The following is an 18,619-nucleotide window of genomic DNA, read 5'->3' on the forward strand; positions in this document are numbered from 1 at the left end:
TGAGTCCTACTAGTATAGGTCGATTAGCTGTTATGTTTAGAATTTCGGTAGCGTGAGTAACCTGTCGTTACTCACAATAGGTGATTATTAAGATCACTCATGATAAAATGGTGAAAAGAAAAAATGGAGACCAGGCAGGGATATGGTTTAGAATATTGGTGGGTGTAAGAGGTTGTGTCGTGCGGCCAACGGGGCATAACTTGGTTACACTTTTTCCCTGTCTGTGTTGGTTAAGGATCGACCGTTGTATTGGATTCTAGGCAAGTCACAGACTTATTATCCCGAGCGCCTACTTGTGTAAGGGCGCAGGGAAGGCTTGTTGCTCTCTTGTCGTGGGTTCCAGCTCTTTCCGGACCGACTGATTAGAGGCTGGGATGGTGGAGGTCTAAGCACCACACTGAGTCCGGGACTCAGGAGCGGGGGCTTGGGGTCCAAGTTTGGACGGGGACCTGGACCCCGTGACAGGAGAGTAGTGGGTTGGTCCTACTTGTGCCTAGGGTACAAGCGGAGCGTGTGTTTCGGGGTACCTAGCTGGGCACATTGATTCACGAATCGCCGGGCGATCCGGTACGACTTGTCTACAATCTAGCACCGTAGTAAGAACTGGAAGATGAAAGATGAAAAAATAATTCTGATTGTTTACCACCTGCTTGAAAGTAGCACATGTGCTTACATGGAATGGTTAGTTAATGAACTAATGATGACTGCTAATAAAATTAAATATAAGGACACACGTTTAGTAATGCTTCCTGCAGATGCAATAAACCTACAAGCCAGATAGCATTGCATATCCTTGGAGTCTTTTCTTTTCTTCTATCGGGTAAGTCTTGCTGAGTACAGTTGAGTACACAGGGTTTATTTTTCCCTGTTGTAGGTGACAGGCGGATGCTAGAGCTGACCCTTGTGTGTGGATTCCCCTGGTGGGCTCAGAGATGATTCATTTACGCTGCGATCTTAGTTTTTATGTATAACTCTCACTAAAAGGTATTATAAATAGAAGTTTTATAATCTGTTGTCATAGTTTATATATCAATGCTTCATCATGTCATAAATAAATATTTATTCTGCTGTAACTATGATCACAGGTTTATATTTCGCTGTTAAATTAAATCGTTCATAACTCTGATAACATAATAATATTCCGCTATTATAAACAATAAATATTATACTCTGATGTTACATGGAAAGTGATGCAAGAAATGATTAATAATGATGTAAGCTTTATTATCTCATTTATGATCCTGATGGAAAAATATGAATTTTTTGGTTCTCTCTTGGGGTGTGCTCGACGGAACTACGTAATTTGGTGTCCTCCCTTGAGTATTTAGTGTCTAATGAAAGACAAGTACTCCTGAGAGACCTTAGATTAGACGGTTCTGCCACATAACCATGATGTAATTATCTAGCTAGAGATTTCATTGAGCTTCATCATGTGAAACTTATGCTAGCAGTTGACGTAGAGTGCGTTGACGTGTACTACGCTAGCAGTTGAGTCGACCACACGGCTTAAATAGTTGTTAGCTGATGGAATGAATCATGTCCTAACAAATCCCCATATCACCTATATATTTTCTTATTCGCGGATGAAATTAGCACGTATATACTTGTTGCCAAGTGGAAAACTGGCAATGTCAACAGGGCTTGCAATGCAACTGGATCGCCAGCTACAGCGTATGTTGTACCAGCCAACTGTGTGCTAGTAACGACCTCCCAAGAACATAATTGTTGCAGTTAAGAACAACATGTTAACCAAAAACAAAATAGAGGCATGCATTCGTCTCTATAAATACCCTAACTAGGTGCCTCACATTGCCACCACACCAAGCATTCGCGTCTCTTTCAGCACTAGACATCACATCCTCCAATAGCAGCTTAGCCTCCTTCTAATATCCTAGCTAGCATTCTAAGATCGATCTTGGGTACGTTAATATACAAGGATTAAGGAGAGCTAGCTTGGGGAGATCATCATATATATAATAAGCTGAAGATCGATTTAAGTCGCAGCATATCATGGCGATGCCGACGTCGACGTCAACATGCAAGGCCACGCTGCTCATGGCGTTCGTCGCCGCTGCTATGCTGAGCACGGCGACGACGTCGTGGGCACAGTCGCCGCTGCAGATCAACTTCTACGGCCCGTCGTGCCCGCAGGCGGAGGCGACGGTGCGCAACGTCACCGCGGGGATCATCGCCAACGACCCCACCATGGGCGCCGCCTTCATGCGCCTCTTCTTCCACGACTGCTTCGTCAGGGTATATTTATATATGTATATATAACTTTCTTTTTAGATATATAATAAAGTCGTCAGGGTATAACTACACAGTACGTACTACTGATCATCGTCACACGAGAACACCATGTCGTTATTGCAAAATGACAAGCAGATCCCCTAAAAAAATGACAAGCAGATATGCCATGTTTGGCAACTCTCTCAACATATTTTAGTACTCGCATAGTACAATCAGCACGTACGTTGTACGTAGTATGCTAATGCATGGCTCCGGCGGCTTAATTTGCACTGCAGGGCTGCGACGCCTCCATCCTGATCGACCCGACCAGCAGCAACACGCAGGTGGAGAAGAAGGCGATCGCGCTGCGCGGGTACGCCGCCGTGAACACGATCAAGGCGGCCGTGGAGGCGGTCTGCCCCGGCGTGGTCTCCTGCGCCGACATCCTGGCCTTTGCGGCGCGGGACACGGCCGTCGTCTCCGGCGGCTTCGCCAGCTTCGATATGCCCTCGGGCCGTCGCGACGGGACGGTCTCCAACTTCATCGAGGTGCTGCAAAACATCCCGTCGCCGATCTTCAAGCTCCAGGATCTCATCAACAACTTCGCCAAGAAGGGCCTCGACGTCGACGACCTCGTCATTCTCTCCGGCGCGCACTCCTTCGGCCAGGCGCACTGCTCCTTCTGCAACGGCCGGCTGTACCCTACCGTCGACCCCACCATGGACGCCACCTACGCCTCCGATCTCAAGACGGTGTGCCCGGCGCCGGGCAGTGGCAGCAGCAACCCGATGATCAACAACAACCGGGTGACCGACCCCAACGTGCTCAGCAACCAGTACTACAGCAATCTGCTGGCGGGGAAGGTGCTCTTCGTGTCGGATCAGCAGCTCATGAACACCACCAACACGGCGGCCAAGGTGGCCAACAGCTCCGCTGACGCTGCCACGTGGATGACCCAGTTCCAAACGGCGCTGGTGAAGATGGGCAGCATCCAGGTGCTCACCGGGACGGCCGGCCAGGTCAGGAAGTTCTGCAACGTCGTCAATAGCAGCTAGAGGATCGGCCGGCTCACTAGCCTGTTGTACAATTGGTTCTAAAGATAGAACACATTTTTCCTTTTGCTTATAACTATATATATGTACTACCATGTGTCAAATTAAGTTCATACATACAGTAATATACAACCAGTTGCAATCTAAGAACCGTCACTACTACATATATACTATAGAGAACAAACCGTGGAAATGCATTATTGTTGTGGCCGCAACGGGGCGGTTGGAAGCAGCAAATGGTGCCCAGAAATATGGTACCGGAATGCACTTTAATTACTCAGTCAAGTCCAGAACTTCCACACATTTAATTTCTAGAAAGTTCCGCACTTGTGCGGAAGCTACTTTACTAAGCTACAAATACACATGACAATAGTGATATCAAATATGATACAAAGTATTAGAAGCCATTATGGTTACCCAAATGAGACAAATGCAATGAATTTGTCGACACAGAATTTTCGTCCCGTGCCGAGGACACACGCAACAAGCCGGAAGGGTCCGCTCGATGGAGCAGATCCGCCTAGCTTCAGCGCAGGGGTGGTCGATCCTGCGCAATCCTCCCGAGGCGTGCCAGTCAATTTGACCCTGCAATTGACAATGAGAGAAAGTTCATCAGTAATTAAGGGCGGAACTTGCCGGTGTTGCCAGACAGTTTCGAATGTACGGTTGTGAGAGCCGATATGAGAGGAAATCGATCAAATAGCCGATTCCAGTATGTTCATGAGAATAAGTCAGTTAGAGCTCATGGGGTTGTGTGAAGAGAATCGGTTATCATTCAGGATAAACATCATTTAAACGAATATTAATCAAAGGCAATAAGATATCAATGATGATCGGTCCATACTGAGCCAATGATTACGAGTAACCGAACTCCTTCTTATAAATAAAACAATTCAACATCACTTAATCGTTTAATAAAGATAAATCTAATAAACATGTTAGATCTCATCTATCACCATGACCAGTGGGGCATGAGGCAGAATCATGCAGGCCGTAGAAACAATAATAGACTTGACGACCCTAACTCATTACTAATATCAGTGGGGCATGAGGCAGAATCATGCAGGCCGTAATACAATAACAAGATCATGGGGCTAACACATCTTTCAACTTATATCTACTTCAACGATCTCGTGATGTGAACTGTTCGTGAAAGCATTCGATATCGGCTAAACAACCGATTCAGGCATAGCGCACAGTTAAGGTCATACCTTCTCAGGAACGGATCTATCAACCAACGATCCCCACTCCACGGTGCCAACAGTGGGGTGAGAGACAGAATCCCACAGGCCGTGATGACAGGCCATGAAACGGTTCTCGCTAACCGATAGATCTACTCAAGATCGAACATACCTTAACCGCACGCTATGCATGATTAAGATTGACGCAAAACAGCCGATAAAAAAACATAACCCATCGCTTAAGATGCAAATTAGATCAGTTCTAGATTAGCAAACGATGAGTTAAACAAGATATAAGGCCGATCCAGATCAATCTCAATCGGACAGAGTGATATTGCTGTAATTAGATAAACAATGAAAGCAATAAACAATATCGGTAACTTAATGAATCTATCAAAGACTGTCACTCTAAGATAGAGCCGATAACTTGACCTTGATCCAATTCAAGCAGTGGGGTGTGAGGCAGAATCACATAGGCCATACTTGAATTAGACAAGAGTCGATAACTAGCTTATACCAGAGCCACAGTGGGGGTCGACCGGATCGATACAGCCATACGAACAGAGGTATAAACCATGACGGTACTTACAACAAGCAGTGGAGGTCAACCGGATCGATGCAGCCATACTTGCCGAAGAAGTCACCGAGATCTACTCTACTCCTACTCCTAAGGGGTGGCCGAAGCCGAAAAAAGTAATTGACTTGTATTTGATTGATTGGTTCTCCTTTTTACAATAGCCGGTGTTTGGTATTTATACCCGGAGCCTAAAACGAACCCTACTCGAGTACGACTTAATACAATCTTTGGCATAACGAAAACATTCATAATTTAAGATAACTTGGACTCTAATCTTTTCCTTTTTGTAGAGTCCGACATGTAATTTTCCGATGCCAACCGTAGTTCATCATTGTTGTCTGCTGTCGTCACCCTAATACATCCGATTCCAGAGTTGTATTTGAATCGGCTGACATTGATCTTTCTTGACTGGCACAACCTTGAAAGCCTACGAGTTCCTGTGTTCTTTCTCCCAAATTTTGGTGTAAACACATGCCCCCCAATTTTGGGATAAAAATAGTTTTTTCCCAAAATTCCGACTCATCTGTTTATCGTGCCGCAACCATCCTTATCCGAGAAATACGCAAAACTCCTGACTTTTCGGTCTGAGCCTCACATAACATCAATAGTGCCTCTTTCGACACACTCAGCCTTTTTGTTTTCCCCTCTTTCCTGGAGCCAACTTCAACAGCCGATGCCGCCATCACCGAGGACCCAAACCCTAGCAAATCCGCCGTTCCGTCAAACCATTTACTCGAGCTAGCTCTGGCTGTGATGGAGACCTATGATCATGTTCCTAAGGTATGTTTCTAGTTTCCGTCCTCCAGGTGTCGGCCGTTACCCTATATTCCTGCTCTTTTTGAATTTATTTTATCCGATTTCTTGGAGATGAAGAATGAGATCTTGATTCCATCGGTTGTTGTTCCTAATGCTTACTTCCTCGGGCCGATGGGAGACCCTAATCCATCTAATTTTGTCCGCCACAAAACCTACCAGATCCCTTTTAAAAGGTCCGTAGTGGACTTGTCTTCTTGGAACAAAACTCCCTTCAGAAATTGGCCTAAAGCGCCTAAGGGATGGAGCGACTGGTTTTGTAGGGTGTCCACGAAAAAGGGTGGAGATTGGGAGCTTTATGATCTAAATCAGTGTCTGACACTTTCGTTGTTTGAAATGGAGAGAAATGATTCACTTCTGATCTCTGCTTCTTATTTTTGGTCCAATGCTCTAAATGCTTTCATTTTTGTCCATGGCCCGATGACCATTACCCTGGCCGATGTATACATGTTGACCGGCCTTAGAACTACTGGATCAATGCAACCTTATGAGTACTTGAGTGCTAGTTCTAAAAGACTGGCCAAGATAGCAGACTGTACCGGATGGGCAAGTTACATTCTGAATCATGTTGAGGATGGATCATCTCTTAGTGAACGAGAGTACGTGGCCTTTCTGAATATGTGGCTGGAGAAATTTATCTTTTGTGGGTCGTCTTGTGGCCCGACTTATAATTACAAACTTATGGCAGAACACCTGGCATTAGGTAAGGATATCCCTCTTGGAAAATATCTACTAGGAGCTGCTTATCATCTGATGTACCAAGTGGCTGCTCAACTGCTGAAGAATGAACCAGTATAGACTATTAGCGGCCCTTGGTGGCTGATACAATTGTGGCTCAATCTATACATGCATAAGTCGGTAAGGTCTGATCTCAGAGATCTGAGTTTTCCCTCCTCTAATTTTGATGAGGAATACAGAGGCGAAGAAGGAAGAACCCGATAGTGAATGAATTATGGTGAGGCTGCATCGGCCATAACCATTGACTTCGATGTTCGCCACTTCTTCAAAATGCTTTACAGAGGGTTTGATGTAGCCGTCCTAACTTGGCTACCTTACAAGGAGGATGATGAATTGATCTTTCCATTCAAGTTCCGATTTGAGTCTGGCTGCTCGGACGAGATAGCGGCTACGATCTTTAATACCTTTATCAAGCCCTGTGTTCTTCCGGCCGAATTTTGTCATGGTCGTGGAAAAATGGTCAAAGGCTCCTCCACTCCGGGCAATCCTCCGACCTACGAGTTTTACAACCCTTCTTTTGTGGCCCGTCAGTTCGGCCTCAGCCAACTTCCCCCCCCCCCCCCCCCCCCCGCCTATTCTTTGAGAACATCTTGAAGCCGAGGGAAGATGTCAGCGATGTGCCGGAAGCTTCCAGAATCTTTCAATTAGGGTCAGACCTTCCTTCTTTTTCTTTGCACGACTGGGTCATAGCCAGTTTCTCTTCCAGCCTCTTCGACACCTTGTGGCAAGAGTGGCATTCCCATCTTTTCTGTGGGCCAGTCCACCCTCTATGTATAGCTCTAGACAATGAATTTGCTTCTGGTAGTGAGGTAATATTTTATTTCCCTTTTTAGATAGACTACTTTGGCGAATCCTTCTACCAATCATTCCGATTGATCCTTTTAGGACGTCGAATTCGACCCTCAAAGCCTGGACAGGAGAGGGCATCCCATAGATTATCAACCCTCATGCCCAGTTTCAAGGATGGGATCAGCAGCACCTTCCTTGAAGAGGTTGATGAGAACCCCTGTTGCTCCCACAATTGTGACACGTCACCCCCAAAGCGCAAGGTGTCTCCACGAGTAACTCAGAAAGCTACTACTTGGAAGAGACTACGTAGAACGAGACCATCAGCTGTTCAGGTAATCAATTCGCTTTTTCCTCGGATTGGTGTTTAACTTTCTAACCTCGTTCCTTCATAGTTATCGAGCATTGCGTCACAGTCTACTTTGGGCGCCGGACTGCTATCCCAGGCTTTTGATTCAACCCCAACTGAACGTTCATCGGCTGATCCACGAGTGGAGCCAATCTCGACTAAAATAACCAATACTCCCATAACGACAGAAAATGTAAGTTCCATCTTTGAAATTTACTGGAGCATCCTTCTTGATTTCTTGATTCATTGTTATCCCCACCTCTTATTTGGCTATTCATTTCTAGACATCCTTTGATGAAATATTCATGCAAGAACAGGAATCTAGCAGTTAACCTATTAGCAATGATCCAATTGACATTGGGAATAATCCTGTGGTCGGTGTTCAGACTGTCGATTCCCCAATCCAGCACACACTTGATGGTAAGGAAACTATATGTCTTTTCCATCGCGACGATCGTGAACTGAAAATTTCCCCTATCATTGCAGATGCCAATGCTGGAAGTTTAGAGCCGACTCAGCTGGATGTTATTAGAGCATCATCAGCTGCCCCTCCTCTCCGACAGAGGCTGCTATAGAGAAGGTGCCATATCTTCTTCGTTGTTCACTTTGCGATAAATCGAGCCAAACCTTCTAATCAAGTTTTCTCTTGTACATAGGCATCCAATCTTCCAGCCCAGAGCCATTCTCTCAATTTTGAGGAATATTTTGATGAGGATGAAATCAAATCGTCAGCTACTTCTCCTAGTGAAGCCCTGTCGGAAGAGACCAGAAAGTGGCTAAGACATATATTGCCAATGCTCGAGAAGGACATAGCCGATCTGATCCAAGACACCGACTTGATGCAGAGAGTCTTCTTGGCTGTAAAGGGTGATCCATCTCTAACCCTCTCCAGAGTCTTGTTATATTTGTCTTCTTTTGAAGATCAAGCTCTGAAGGCAAAAAAGATTCAGAGAAACCTGTCCAACCGCGAAGCTTTGATGGCCCAAGATAGCGCCAACAAGCAAGAGGCTAAAGAGTTGATTTGGCTAATTGATGATCTGAAAAATTCCTCCTCTAGGACCGATCTGGAGCTTTCCCAGCTAGAAATCAAACGTGCTAAACTTGAGAAGGAACTCAAAGCGTGAAAACTGTCATTGACCGTCGCAAGTATACTCTGGCCCAAATTCCCGATGTCATCAAACAGAAGAAACATGAATTGCTGGCCAAAGTAAAAAGAAGCAGAGCCATTCATAGCAGCCTTGAGAACACTCCTAGAACAGCCGAAGAGTACGTGCAAAAGATTGCAAAAGTTGATGTCGTCTGGCTAGAACTATTGAAAATTATCCAGGATGTCTTGAACTTGTAATTCATAAGTTAATGCATGTATGACTATACTTTCCTGTTGTCTCGTTGTATCTTTGTTTTGACTAAAGAGCCGATTTAAGACAACTGACCTCATACTTTTGATCTTAATCCAGTTGAGTCTGCAAACATGACTTCTATTAAGAGAATCCTTCAATTTCCCTCCTTTAGCCATTTAGTACCATTGCGTATGACTGCTTTTTCTTTTGTCTTTGTCCTATAGGCGATACACACCATATCGGCTATTACTGTCTTTGAAGATTTTTCCTTTTTGAACTAGGGGCGGTACCCTCCTAGCACCGGCTATTAGAGCCGAAAATGAATTAGCTATCGAATGTTGCCCGAGTGTCAGGACAACGTACCATAGAAACTTTCACATCAAAAGTTGAACGAGCAATCAACCTAGGTCGAACATCCTGTTAAGTGAAACATGACTTCTTCAAATCCATTAACTCCGAGTCGCACTTACACTTTAACTCAGCATTCACATACGTCAGCCTAAAACCCATCTCCAAAACTTAATACTTATTTTTCCTTTGACCCAACAGCCGACGTGAAGCTGTCACTTTTCCACTAAAACAAACTCTCAGAGCCGATCGCCTGTTGGCTTTCATTGCTGATCTTAATGAAGCCTCCTTCCCATGTCTTGCTAGAGAAACATTCAAAATCTCCTAGTTCCCAAAAGACTGGATCAGCTGCTGCGATGCTTATGGACTCATCAGCACGAACCAGTTCGACATCATCTCCATGCCATTGAATCAAACACTAATGCATGGTCGATGGTACACAGCAATTCGCATAAATCCAATCTCGACCGAGGAGTAAACTGTATGATCCTTTTCCATCAATGACAAAGAATGTGGTGAGCAGAGTTTTACTCCCGATTGTTAGTTCGATGTTTATTGCCCCCTGGGTCTTGGATGTATTTCCTCTGAAGTCTCTAAGCATCATGTCGGTCTCAAGCAAATCCCCTGGTCCCTTGCCAAGCTTACGAAAAGTGGTGTATGGCATAAGATTGACAGAAGCACCTCCGTCCACCAACATTTTGTTCATTGGCTTCCCATCAACAAAACATTTCATATATAAAGCCTTTAAGTGCCGATGCTTGACTGGCTTATCAAATATTGCTTGCTACACAACTGTTAACTTGGCAACCATCTCTTCATACTCTGACTCGTCGTAGTCTGAATAAACTTCCCGATCTGCTGGAACTTTGAATTCTATTGGTAACAGAAAAACCATTTGGATATTAGCCGATGGTTGCCTCTTATCAGCTATCTGCTTGGTACGCCATACTTGAGTTTTATCGAGTGCCTGAGCCTATTCCATCTCTCTATTCCTTAGGCGCTGCACCCTCCTCTTTTGGCTTCTCATCAAATCTCCTGGGCACCACTGGCCTTTCTGCCACGTGTATCTTCTTTCAGTGCCTTCCTCTTTATGATCAGCCCAGTCCTGTCCAATGACTCTTTTTCCCAACCGATCATGAACACTTTCATTTTTTAAGCATCGATCCATGTTGTTATGATGATATGCATCTTGAGCATGGATAGACCGGTGGTTGGTTCGAGATTGCCTATACTCCCGATATTGATTGATACATTCTAGACAGTCGTGTCTGGTTGGCAATTTCAAACCTTCATTCCAGCAATGCCTAAAGAAGGGACAATTTCAATGTAATTCAGCTTGTTCCCTTTCATACCTCCCTTCTTCTAATTGATGCTGGTATGCTTGATCTTTTAACCGACGTTGATAATCCTTTTTCCTTCTGCCGCTGCCATTTATTCAACAGAATCCGAGATGTGACCCGCGGCTTTGACGTCTCTGCTTTCGACGTCTTTCTCTGCTCGTATCGGCTCTTTTGTTCGGCACGACGTCTTCTAATCTCTCTATACTCATCAGCCGATATTTGCATTTCGGGATCGACTGTCCCAGCTTCTCTCGATTTGGACGATGTTAGGACCTTGGTTTTTCCTTTGAGCAGACTAGCATCAACCATGCTCTGATCTCCTGGGAAAGGATTATCATCGATTTTCATCTTCTGAGGTGTATCAAATTTGAGCCTCCCTTGCTGAATAGCTCTCTGTATATGCTGCCTGAAGATTCTGCATTCATTAGTGGAATAAGAAGTAGCATTATAGAATTTGTAGAACTTCTTGTTCCTCAACTGATTAGGGGGCAACATGACATGACCATCGGGCAACTTGATCTGCCCCTTCTCAAGCAAGAAATCGAAGAGCTTGTCCGATTTGGTAACATCAAAGTCATAACTCTCCTCAATTCCTCTTCCCCAAGGATTTGTCACCATCACTATCTTCTTGCCCCAATTCCATTCAGCTACAGCAACCTCTTTTTCTTCATCTTCATAGCCGTCATTGACCGAATATGGATCGTAAGCTTTGGCTACTGTGGTGTTCTTCTGAAATCGGGTATCTCTGCACATACTCTGGAATTGGCTATTGAGCGCTACTATCCGTTGAGCCAATTGTCCCAAGTTGTCAAACTCTTGTCCTAGTAGCCTTTCTTTCCACATTGGCAGCATTCCTTGGACGGCTAAAGCAGCCAGTTGATCATCGGCCAAGCTTAATGAGAAACACAGATTCTTAGTCTCTCAGAATCTCTGAAGAAACTTAGTGCCCGATTTATTAGTCCTCTATCTCATGGTTGTCAAATCGGTTATTTTCTTCTCTCCAGTCCTAGTGTAAAAATATGTATGAAACTTCTTCTCTAAGTTGGCCCAATTGGCAATGGAGTTGACTAGTAATGACGATAACCAAGTGAAGGTCGGCCCTGACAAGGACAAGGAGAAGAAACGAACTCGATGGGCATCCTCAACTGATGCTTCGCCCAAATGTGTAAGATACCGACTGACATGTTCTATTGTGCTTGTACCATCTTGACTAGTGAACTTGGCGAACTCTGGGAGCCTATAATTTGCAGGAAGAGCGACCAAATCATACCATTCTGGATATGGACATTTGTATAAAAAAGTCATTCCTTTTGGCTTTAGACCGAACTGATTCTTCATCATCTCGGTCACCTTGAGCAGCAACTCGTTAGCTTGCAGATTTGGATTTCTTGGTACCCTCTGACCCATCTGTGGATTGAAATCCCGTGTGCCTTGATATCCTAGATTTGGTATCATGTGGAGGGTGTTATAATCTGTGCCATAATGATAGCCTTGTGGAATCTCAATTTGTTGGGTCCTTTGCTAGCTTGCTGCTTGAAGTCTCTGATTATAGACATAATGATCTATATCTCTACGGATCCTCTGAACGGATGGTGCTACCTTCTGAGCCGACGACGGTATGTAGCCTGATGTGCCAAAATTGATCATCTGGTTTTGACTTTGCCCCGCCGGCTGCTGCACATGCTATACTGACGGTCCAGGATTGTATTGTATCTGATTTGTAGCAATACCCAGAGTTTGTTCAGATGAACCTTGAAGTGTCTGGATGCCACCATTACTAGTTGGTGCTGCTTCTTGATGACCGGTACCAACTTGATTAGTCCCTTGGGTTAACGGATTTAGAATATTATAACAAGTCGATCCAACCTGACCAACTAGAATTCCATGAATCGCCTCTTTCATGGCGTTGTGAAACGCGTCAGCGAAAGCTTCGTGGCTTGATATGGCATCATGAACAGACTTGCCTATGGCTTCCATAAATAAACGCCTATCTTCAGCTTCGACCGTATCTGTCTGCCCATGTAGTAGAACTCTTGGTAGTGGAAATTTCTGAATAATTGTGCTGTCACATGTTTTGGTGTAGGACAACAAACACTTCTTCTAAAATTCTTCCGTAGCTTTGTTGATGGTATCCTTATCTTCATTAGACAGGTCTTCATGATGTACCATAAGAATGCTGTCGTTGTTGTGAACCGCCATAACGATTGTGGTGTCCCACCGGGCATGCCAGAAATGTGTGTCGACACAAAATTTTTGTCCCGTGCCGAGGACACACGCAGCAAGCCAGAAGGGTCCGCTCGATGGAGTAGATCCGCCTAGCTTCAGCGTAGGGGTGGTTGATCCTGCGCAATCCTCCCGAGGCATGCCAGTCAATTTGACCCTACAATTGACAAGGAGAGAAAGTTCATCAGTATTTAAGGGCGAAACTTGCCGATGTTGCCAAATAGTTCCGAATGTACGGTTGTGAGAGACGATATGAGAGGAAATCAGCTAAATAGCCGATTCCAGTATGTTCATGAGAATAAGTCAGTTAGAGCTCATGGGGTCGTATGAAGAGAATCGGTTATCATTCAGGATAAACATCATTTAAACGAATATTAATCAAAGGCAATAAGATATCAATGATGATCGGTCCATACTGAGCCAATGATTACGAGTAACCGAACTCCTTCTTATAAAGAAACAATTCAACATCACTTAATCGTTTAGTAAAGATAAATCTAATAAACATGTTAGATCTCATCTATCACCATGACCAGTGGGGCATGAGGCAGAATCATGCAGGTCATAGAAACAACAATAGACTCGATGACCCTAACTCATTACTAATATCAGTGGGGCATGAGGCAGAATCATGCAGGCCATAATACAATAACAAGATTATGGGGCTAACACATCTTTCAACTTATCCCTACTTCAAAGATCTCATGATGTGAACTGTTCGTGAAAGTATTCGATATCGGCTAAACAGTCGATTCAGGCATAGCGCATAGTTAAGGTCATACCTTCTCAGGAACGGATCTATCAACCAATGATCCCCACTCCATGGTGCCAATAGTGGGGTGAGAGGTAGAATCCCACAGGCCGTGATGATAGGCCATGAAATGGTTCTCGCTAACCGATAGATCTACTCAAGATCGAACATACCTTAACTGCACGCTATGCATGATTAAGATTGACGCAAAACAGCTGATAAAAAAACATAACCCATCACTTAAGATGCAGATTAGATCAGTTCTAGATTAGCAAACGATAAGTTAAATAAGATATAAGGCCGATCCAGATCAATCTCAATCGGGCAGAGTGATATTGCTGTAATTAGATAAACAATGAAAGCAATAAGCAATATCGGTAACTTAATGAATCTATCAAAGACTGCCACTCTAAGATAGAGCCGATAACTTGACCTTGATCCAATTCAAGCAGTGGGGTGTGAGGCAGAATCACATAGGCCATACTTGAATTAGACAAGAGTCGATAACTAGCTTATACCAGAGCTACAGTGGGGGTCGATCGGATCGATACAGCCATACAAACAGAGGTATAAGCCATGACGGTACTTACAACAAGCAGTGGAGGTCGACCGGATCGATGCAGCCATACTTGCCAAAGAACTTGCCGAGATCTACTCTACTCCTACTCCTAAGGGGTGGCCAGAGCCGAAAAAAGTAATTGACTTGTATTTGATTGATTGGTTCTCCTTTTTACAATAGCCGAGGTTTGGTATTTATACCCGGAGCCTAAAACGAACCCCACTCAAGTACGACTTAATACAATCTTTGGCATAACGAAAACATTCCTAATTTAAGATAACTTGGACTCTAATCTTTCCCTTTTTGTAGAGTCCGACTTGTAATTTCTCGGTGCCAACCGTAGTTCATCATTGCTGTCTGCTATCGTCACCCTAATACATCCGATTCTAGAGTTGTATTTGAATCGGCTGACATCGATCTTTCTTGACTGGCACAACCTTGAAAGCCTGCGAGTTCCCACGTTCTTTCTCCCAAATTTTGGTGTAAACAGAACTATCGGACACACCGATTGAATCTTTTTAGCACAACAACTAGCAAACATGATGATTCTTAACAAAAGACATACCAATAATTTTGTACGTCAATCAAGCTGCCTTGCAAACTAAACCTAGAAGTAGGCTCAAAGGTGGCAACCACTATCAATGCAGACAGAGATATGAACAAATAGAACTAGAACCTTGAGCCAGTTGTATGACTCAAGATACACATAGCCACAACAACTAGCATGGTAGCACTGCCTAGGCTGAACCGAATGTAGAAGACAACAGTAGATGGTACAAATGTGCTTTGTACCTCAAACTACCAACACTGTCAAAGAAGAATATCAAAAGCCATACTCAACCGGTTACAAATGTGGCCACAGTAAGACTAACCCACATAATAACTCTTATGCAAATCTTCTGAAGCAACCTTGAGAACAAAGGAAGCACCAAGTATAGAGTTGACTAATAGGGATAAGTCTTATTTCCGTTAAATTATCAAGAGATAGCAAACAAATAGTTCAAGCTTGGCTGAGATACTTCTCATAGCTTTTGGATAGATCAAATGCACTATCAAATTTTGTGTGTAAGTGAGTTCAACACAAGGTGCTTGCAAAAACTAGCTCACCAATTTATCATTCCCTTTCACCAAATCATCAACATACCAAAGAACACATATGCCTCTCATGTGAACTTAATCAATATGACATTGAACTCAAATAACTCCAACAAATGATACCAATAGCAAGCAAGATAATAACCAATCAATTTATATGGTAAGAGGAATATCGAACCACAAATAGACACAAAGATTTATGTGTAAACTCCTTACGGGGAAAACCACAAGCGGCAACAATCAAGCAAGAAATCCACTATGAAGATGAAGGTATATTACAGATGGGAGCCAAAAAGGTCAGGAGAGGCTTTGAAACCCCATCAAATTCACTCTCTAATGGTGGATTAGTAGGTCAAAGCCTCACACTTCAAATCTCATCTCTCCCTCCCTCTCACTAACCCTCAAAGGGGAAGAACAAGTCATACAACAAAATCTCTATGTTTGGGATGGGTTTTGTACATTACAAAGGGCCCCTTAAAGCTGCATAGTGTTGCACCATTATATGTGTTTGATATGCAAACTAGCAACCAGTTATATAATCGTATTGGTTCTAGAAACGGAGCACAATTTGCCTTTTGCTTATTTATAACTATATATATGTACTACCATGTGTCAAATTAAGTTCATACATATAGTAATATACAACCAGTTGCAATCTAAGAACTGTCACTACAACATATATACTATAGAGAACCAACCTTGGAAATGCATTATAGTTACCCAAATGAAACAAATGCAATTAACTATCGAACACACCGATTGAATCTTTTTAGCACAACAACTGTCAAACATGATGATTATTAACAAAAGACATACCCGATAATTCTGCACGTCAAGCAAACTGCCTTGCAAACTGAATCAAAAAGAAGGATCAAAGGTGGCAACCACTATCAATGCAAACAGACGATATGAACAAATAGAACCAGAACCTTGAACCACTTGTATGACTCAAGATACGAATAGTCACAACTAAACATGGTAGCATTGCTAGGCTCAACCAAATGTAGTCAGCGATAGATGGTACAAATGTGCCTTGAACCTCAAACTGCCAACACCATCAAAGAAGAATATCAAAAGCCATACTCAACCAGTTACAAATATAGCCACAATAAGACTACAACCCACATCACAACTCTTATGCAAAACCTTTGAATCATCCTCAAGAACAAACGAAGCACCAACCGTAGAGTTGACTAATAGGGATCAGTCTTATTTCCATTAAATTATTGAGAGATAGAAACAAATAGTTCAAGATTGGTTGGGATACTTTTCATAACTTTCAAATAGATCAAATGCACTACCAAATTTTGTGTGTGGCTTCAACACAAGGTACTTGCAAAAACTAGCTCACCAATTTATCATTCCCTTTTACCAAATCGTCAACACCAAAGAAAACATATGCCTCACATGCGAACTCAATCAATATGACATTTAACTCAAATAACTCCAACAAATGACACCGATATCAAGAAAGACAACAACCAATCAATACATAAGGTAAGAGGAAGATCAAACCACAAATAGACACAAAGATTTATGTGTAAAGTCCTTGCAGGGAAAAATCACAGGTGGCAACAAGTAAGAAATCCACTATAACGATGGAGATATATGAGGTGGGAGCCAAAAAGGTTGGGGAGGATCCAAAACCCCCACCAAATTTACTTTCTAGTAATGGTGTATTTGGTAGATCAAAGCCTCACCTTCAAATCTCATCTCTCCCTCCCTCTCGCTAACCCTCAAAGGGGAAGAACAAGCCATACAAGAGAAGTTCTGTTTTTGGGATGGGTTTTGCACATTACAAAGGGCCCCTTAAAGCTGCGTAGTGTTAGAAATGAGTCCCTGGATACTTAACCCAACATATAAGGAAAAATTTGCATAATGTGATTGCCTAGAGCCTGCTTCCATACTATAATAGATTATATAGATGGAGGTATCTTCACTCTCGGTCCAATACACATGAACCATTTATGTAAATGGCATTACACAATTAGTTCTTAGAACAATTGACTTCGATAATCACTTATTTGTACAATGGGTTCTAGCTTATACCATCACTGATAGTAGATTTGATCCAAATTTGTAGCTCTACTTTTCTAATTGCATTCATAGTCCCCATTGCATCTATCGCACCCTTATATGTGTTTGATATGTATTTGGTTGAAAACTTAACATGAGCTATTCATAAGTCACAAAAAAACATGAGCTATTCATATATGTATGTAAGTAGATTATTTATGGTTACTTCTGATCATTTTCATAATGGTAGATTTGGAAATTTAGATCCAAATTTAAAGGTGGTGATGACTTCACATTTTTTATCGTGGTACAAAGTAGGTAATTTAGATGAAGGTATGTAGCCTAATCTGTCTAATTTTTCATCAAATGGTGTGGGTAATTTATATATAGATTTGGGGACTTACTTTAGACTAGTTTTTGGTAATGGGGACATGGGGAATTTTAAAAATGAATTACTCATTGCCAATTGTTTTCTTTGATGACTAGAGTGTCTTAAATTGATAGCCAGATGATAATGTGTTTTCATGAGAATTTCTAGTATTTATCTCTTATCTTAATCACATCTTGTGAGGGTCAACATGGAGGCCACAAGTGATCTTTAGAAAGATACATCACTGGAAAATATTTAAAACCTTAGCTGGTTAGACTATTCGTGCATTCTGTCCTACAATTTAAGAGAAACACTACCAAGCCAGCTTGTCTTTCAAAAAGTCATTATTTTGTTTTTATGTCATTTAGATAGAAAGAATCTAGGCTCCGCAAGTGAACTCGATAGCATCCCCCAAGAGTTTGGATTGCTAGTTTGCTTTCAATATGTACTACTTTCTTCTTTCAGATATATTTTTCAAATAAGACTCTGCCACATCCCATCTTCATTAGCTGGCTTAAAAAATCCACTTGCCTATTACTACATATGCATTTATTTCCAAATTTAAGTTCTTAATACCCAAACCCTTGCTCTTTATGTTAGCATAACATGGCCCACTTAATAATTAGCAGGTCTATATTTTTGTTCCTACATCACTTTGCCAAAAGAATCTGATCTACAGCATTCTTTTAAAATTAAGTGATTCTACCTTGCATGGCAAGTGTACCAAGAAGAGAGACAAAAGAGAAACCCAGGTCCACACAACAATTAATATGTATTACGTGTTCTAACGACACTCTTAAGCCTGAGAGAATGACTAAAAAGTACTTTACAGCCTGAGATCTACTTCCCTAA

General features: G+C 42.6%; 1 protein-coding gene across 1 annotated transcript; it reads left to right on the forward strand.

Annotated features, from left to right (window-relative positions):
• The first annotated feature begins 2,010 nt into the window (after nt 1-2,010).
• Nucleotides 2,011-3,284, forward strand: LOC136516246 (peroxidase 2-like). The gene is made up of 2 exons (XM_066509603.1): nt 2,011-2,253; nt 2,526-3,284. The coding sequence occupies exons 1-2, from the start codon at nt 2,011-2,013 to the stop codon at nt 3,282-3,284; spliced, it is 1,002 nt and encodes a 333-aa protein (XP_066365700.1).
• The last annotated feature ends 15,335 nt before the right edge of the window (nt 3,285-18,619 follow it).

This window comes from Miscanthus floridulus, chromosome 17, assembly GCF_019320115.1.
Source record: "Miscanthus floridulus cultivar M001 chromosome 17, ASM1932011v1, whole genome shotgun sequence".
NCBI lineage: Eukaryota > Viridiplantae > Streptophyta > Magnoliopsida > Poales > Poaceae > Miscanthus > Miscanthus floridulus.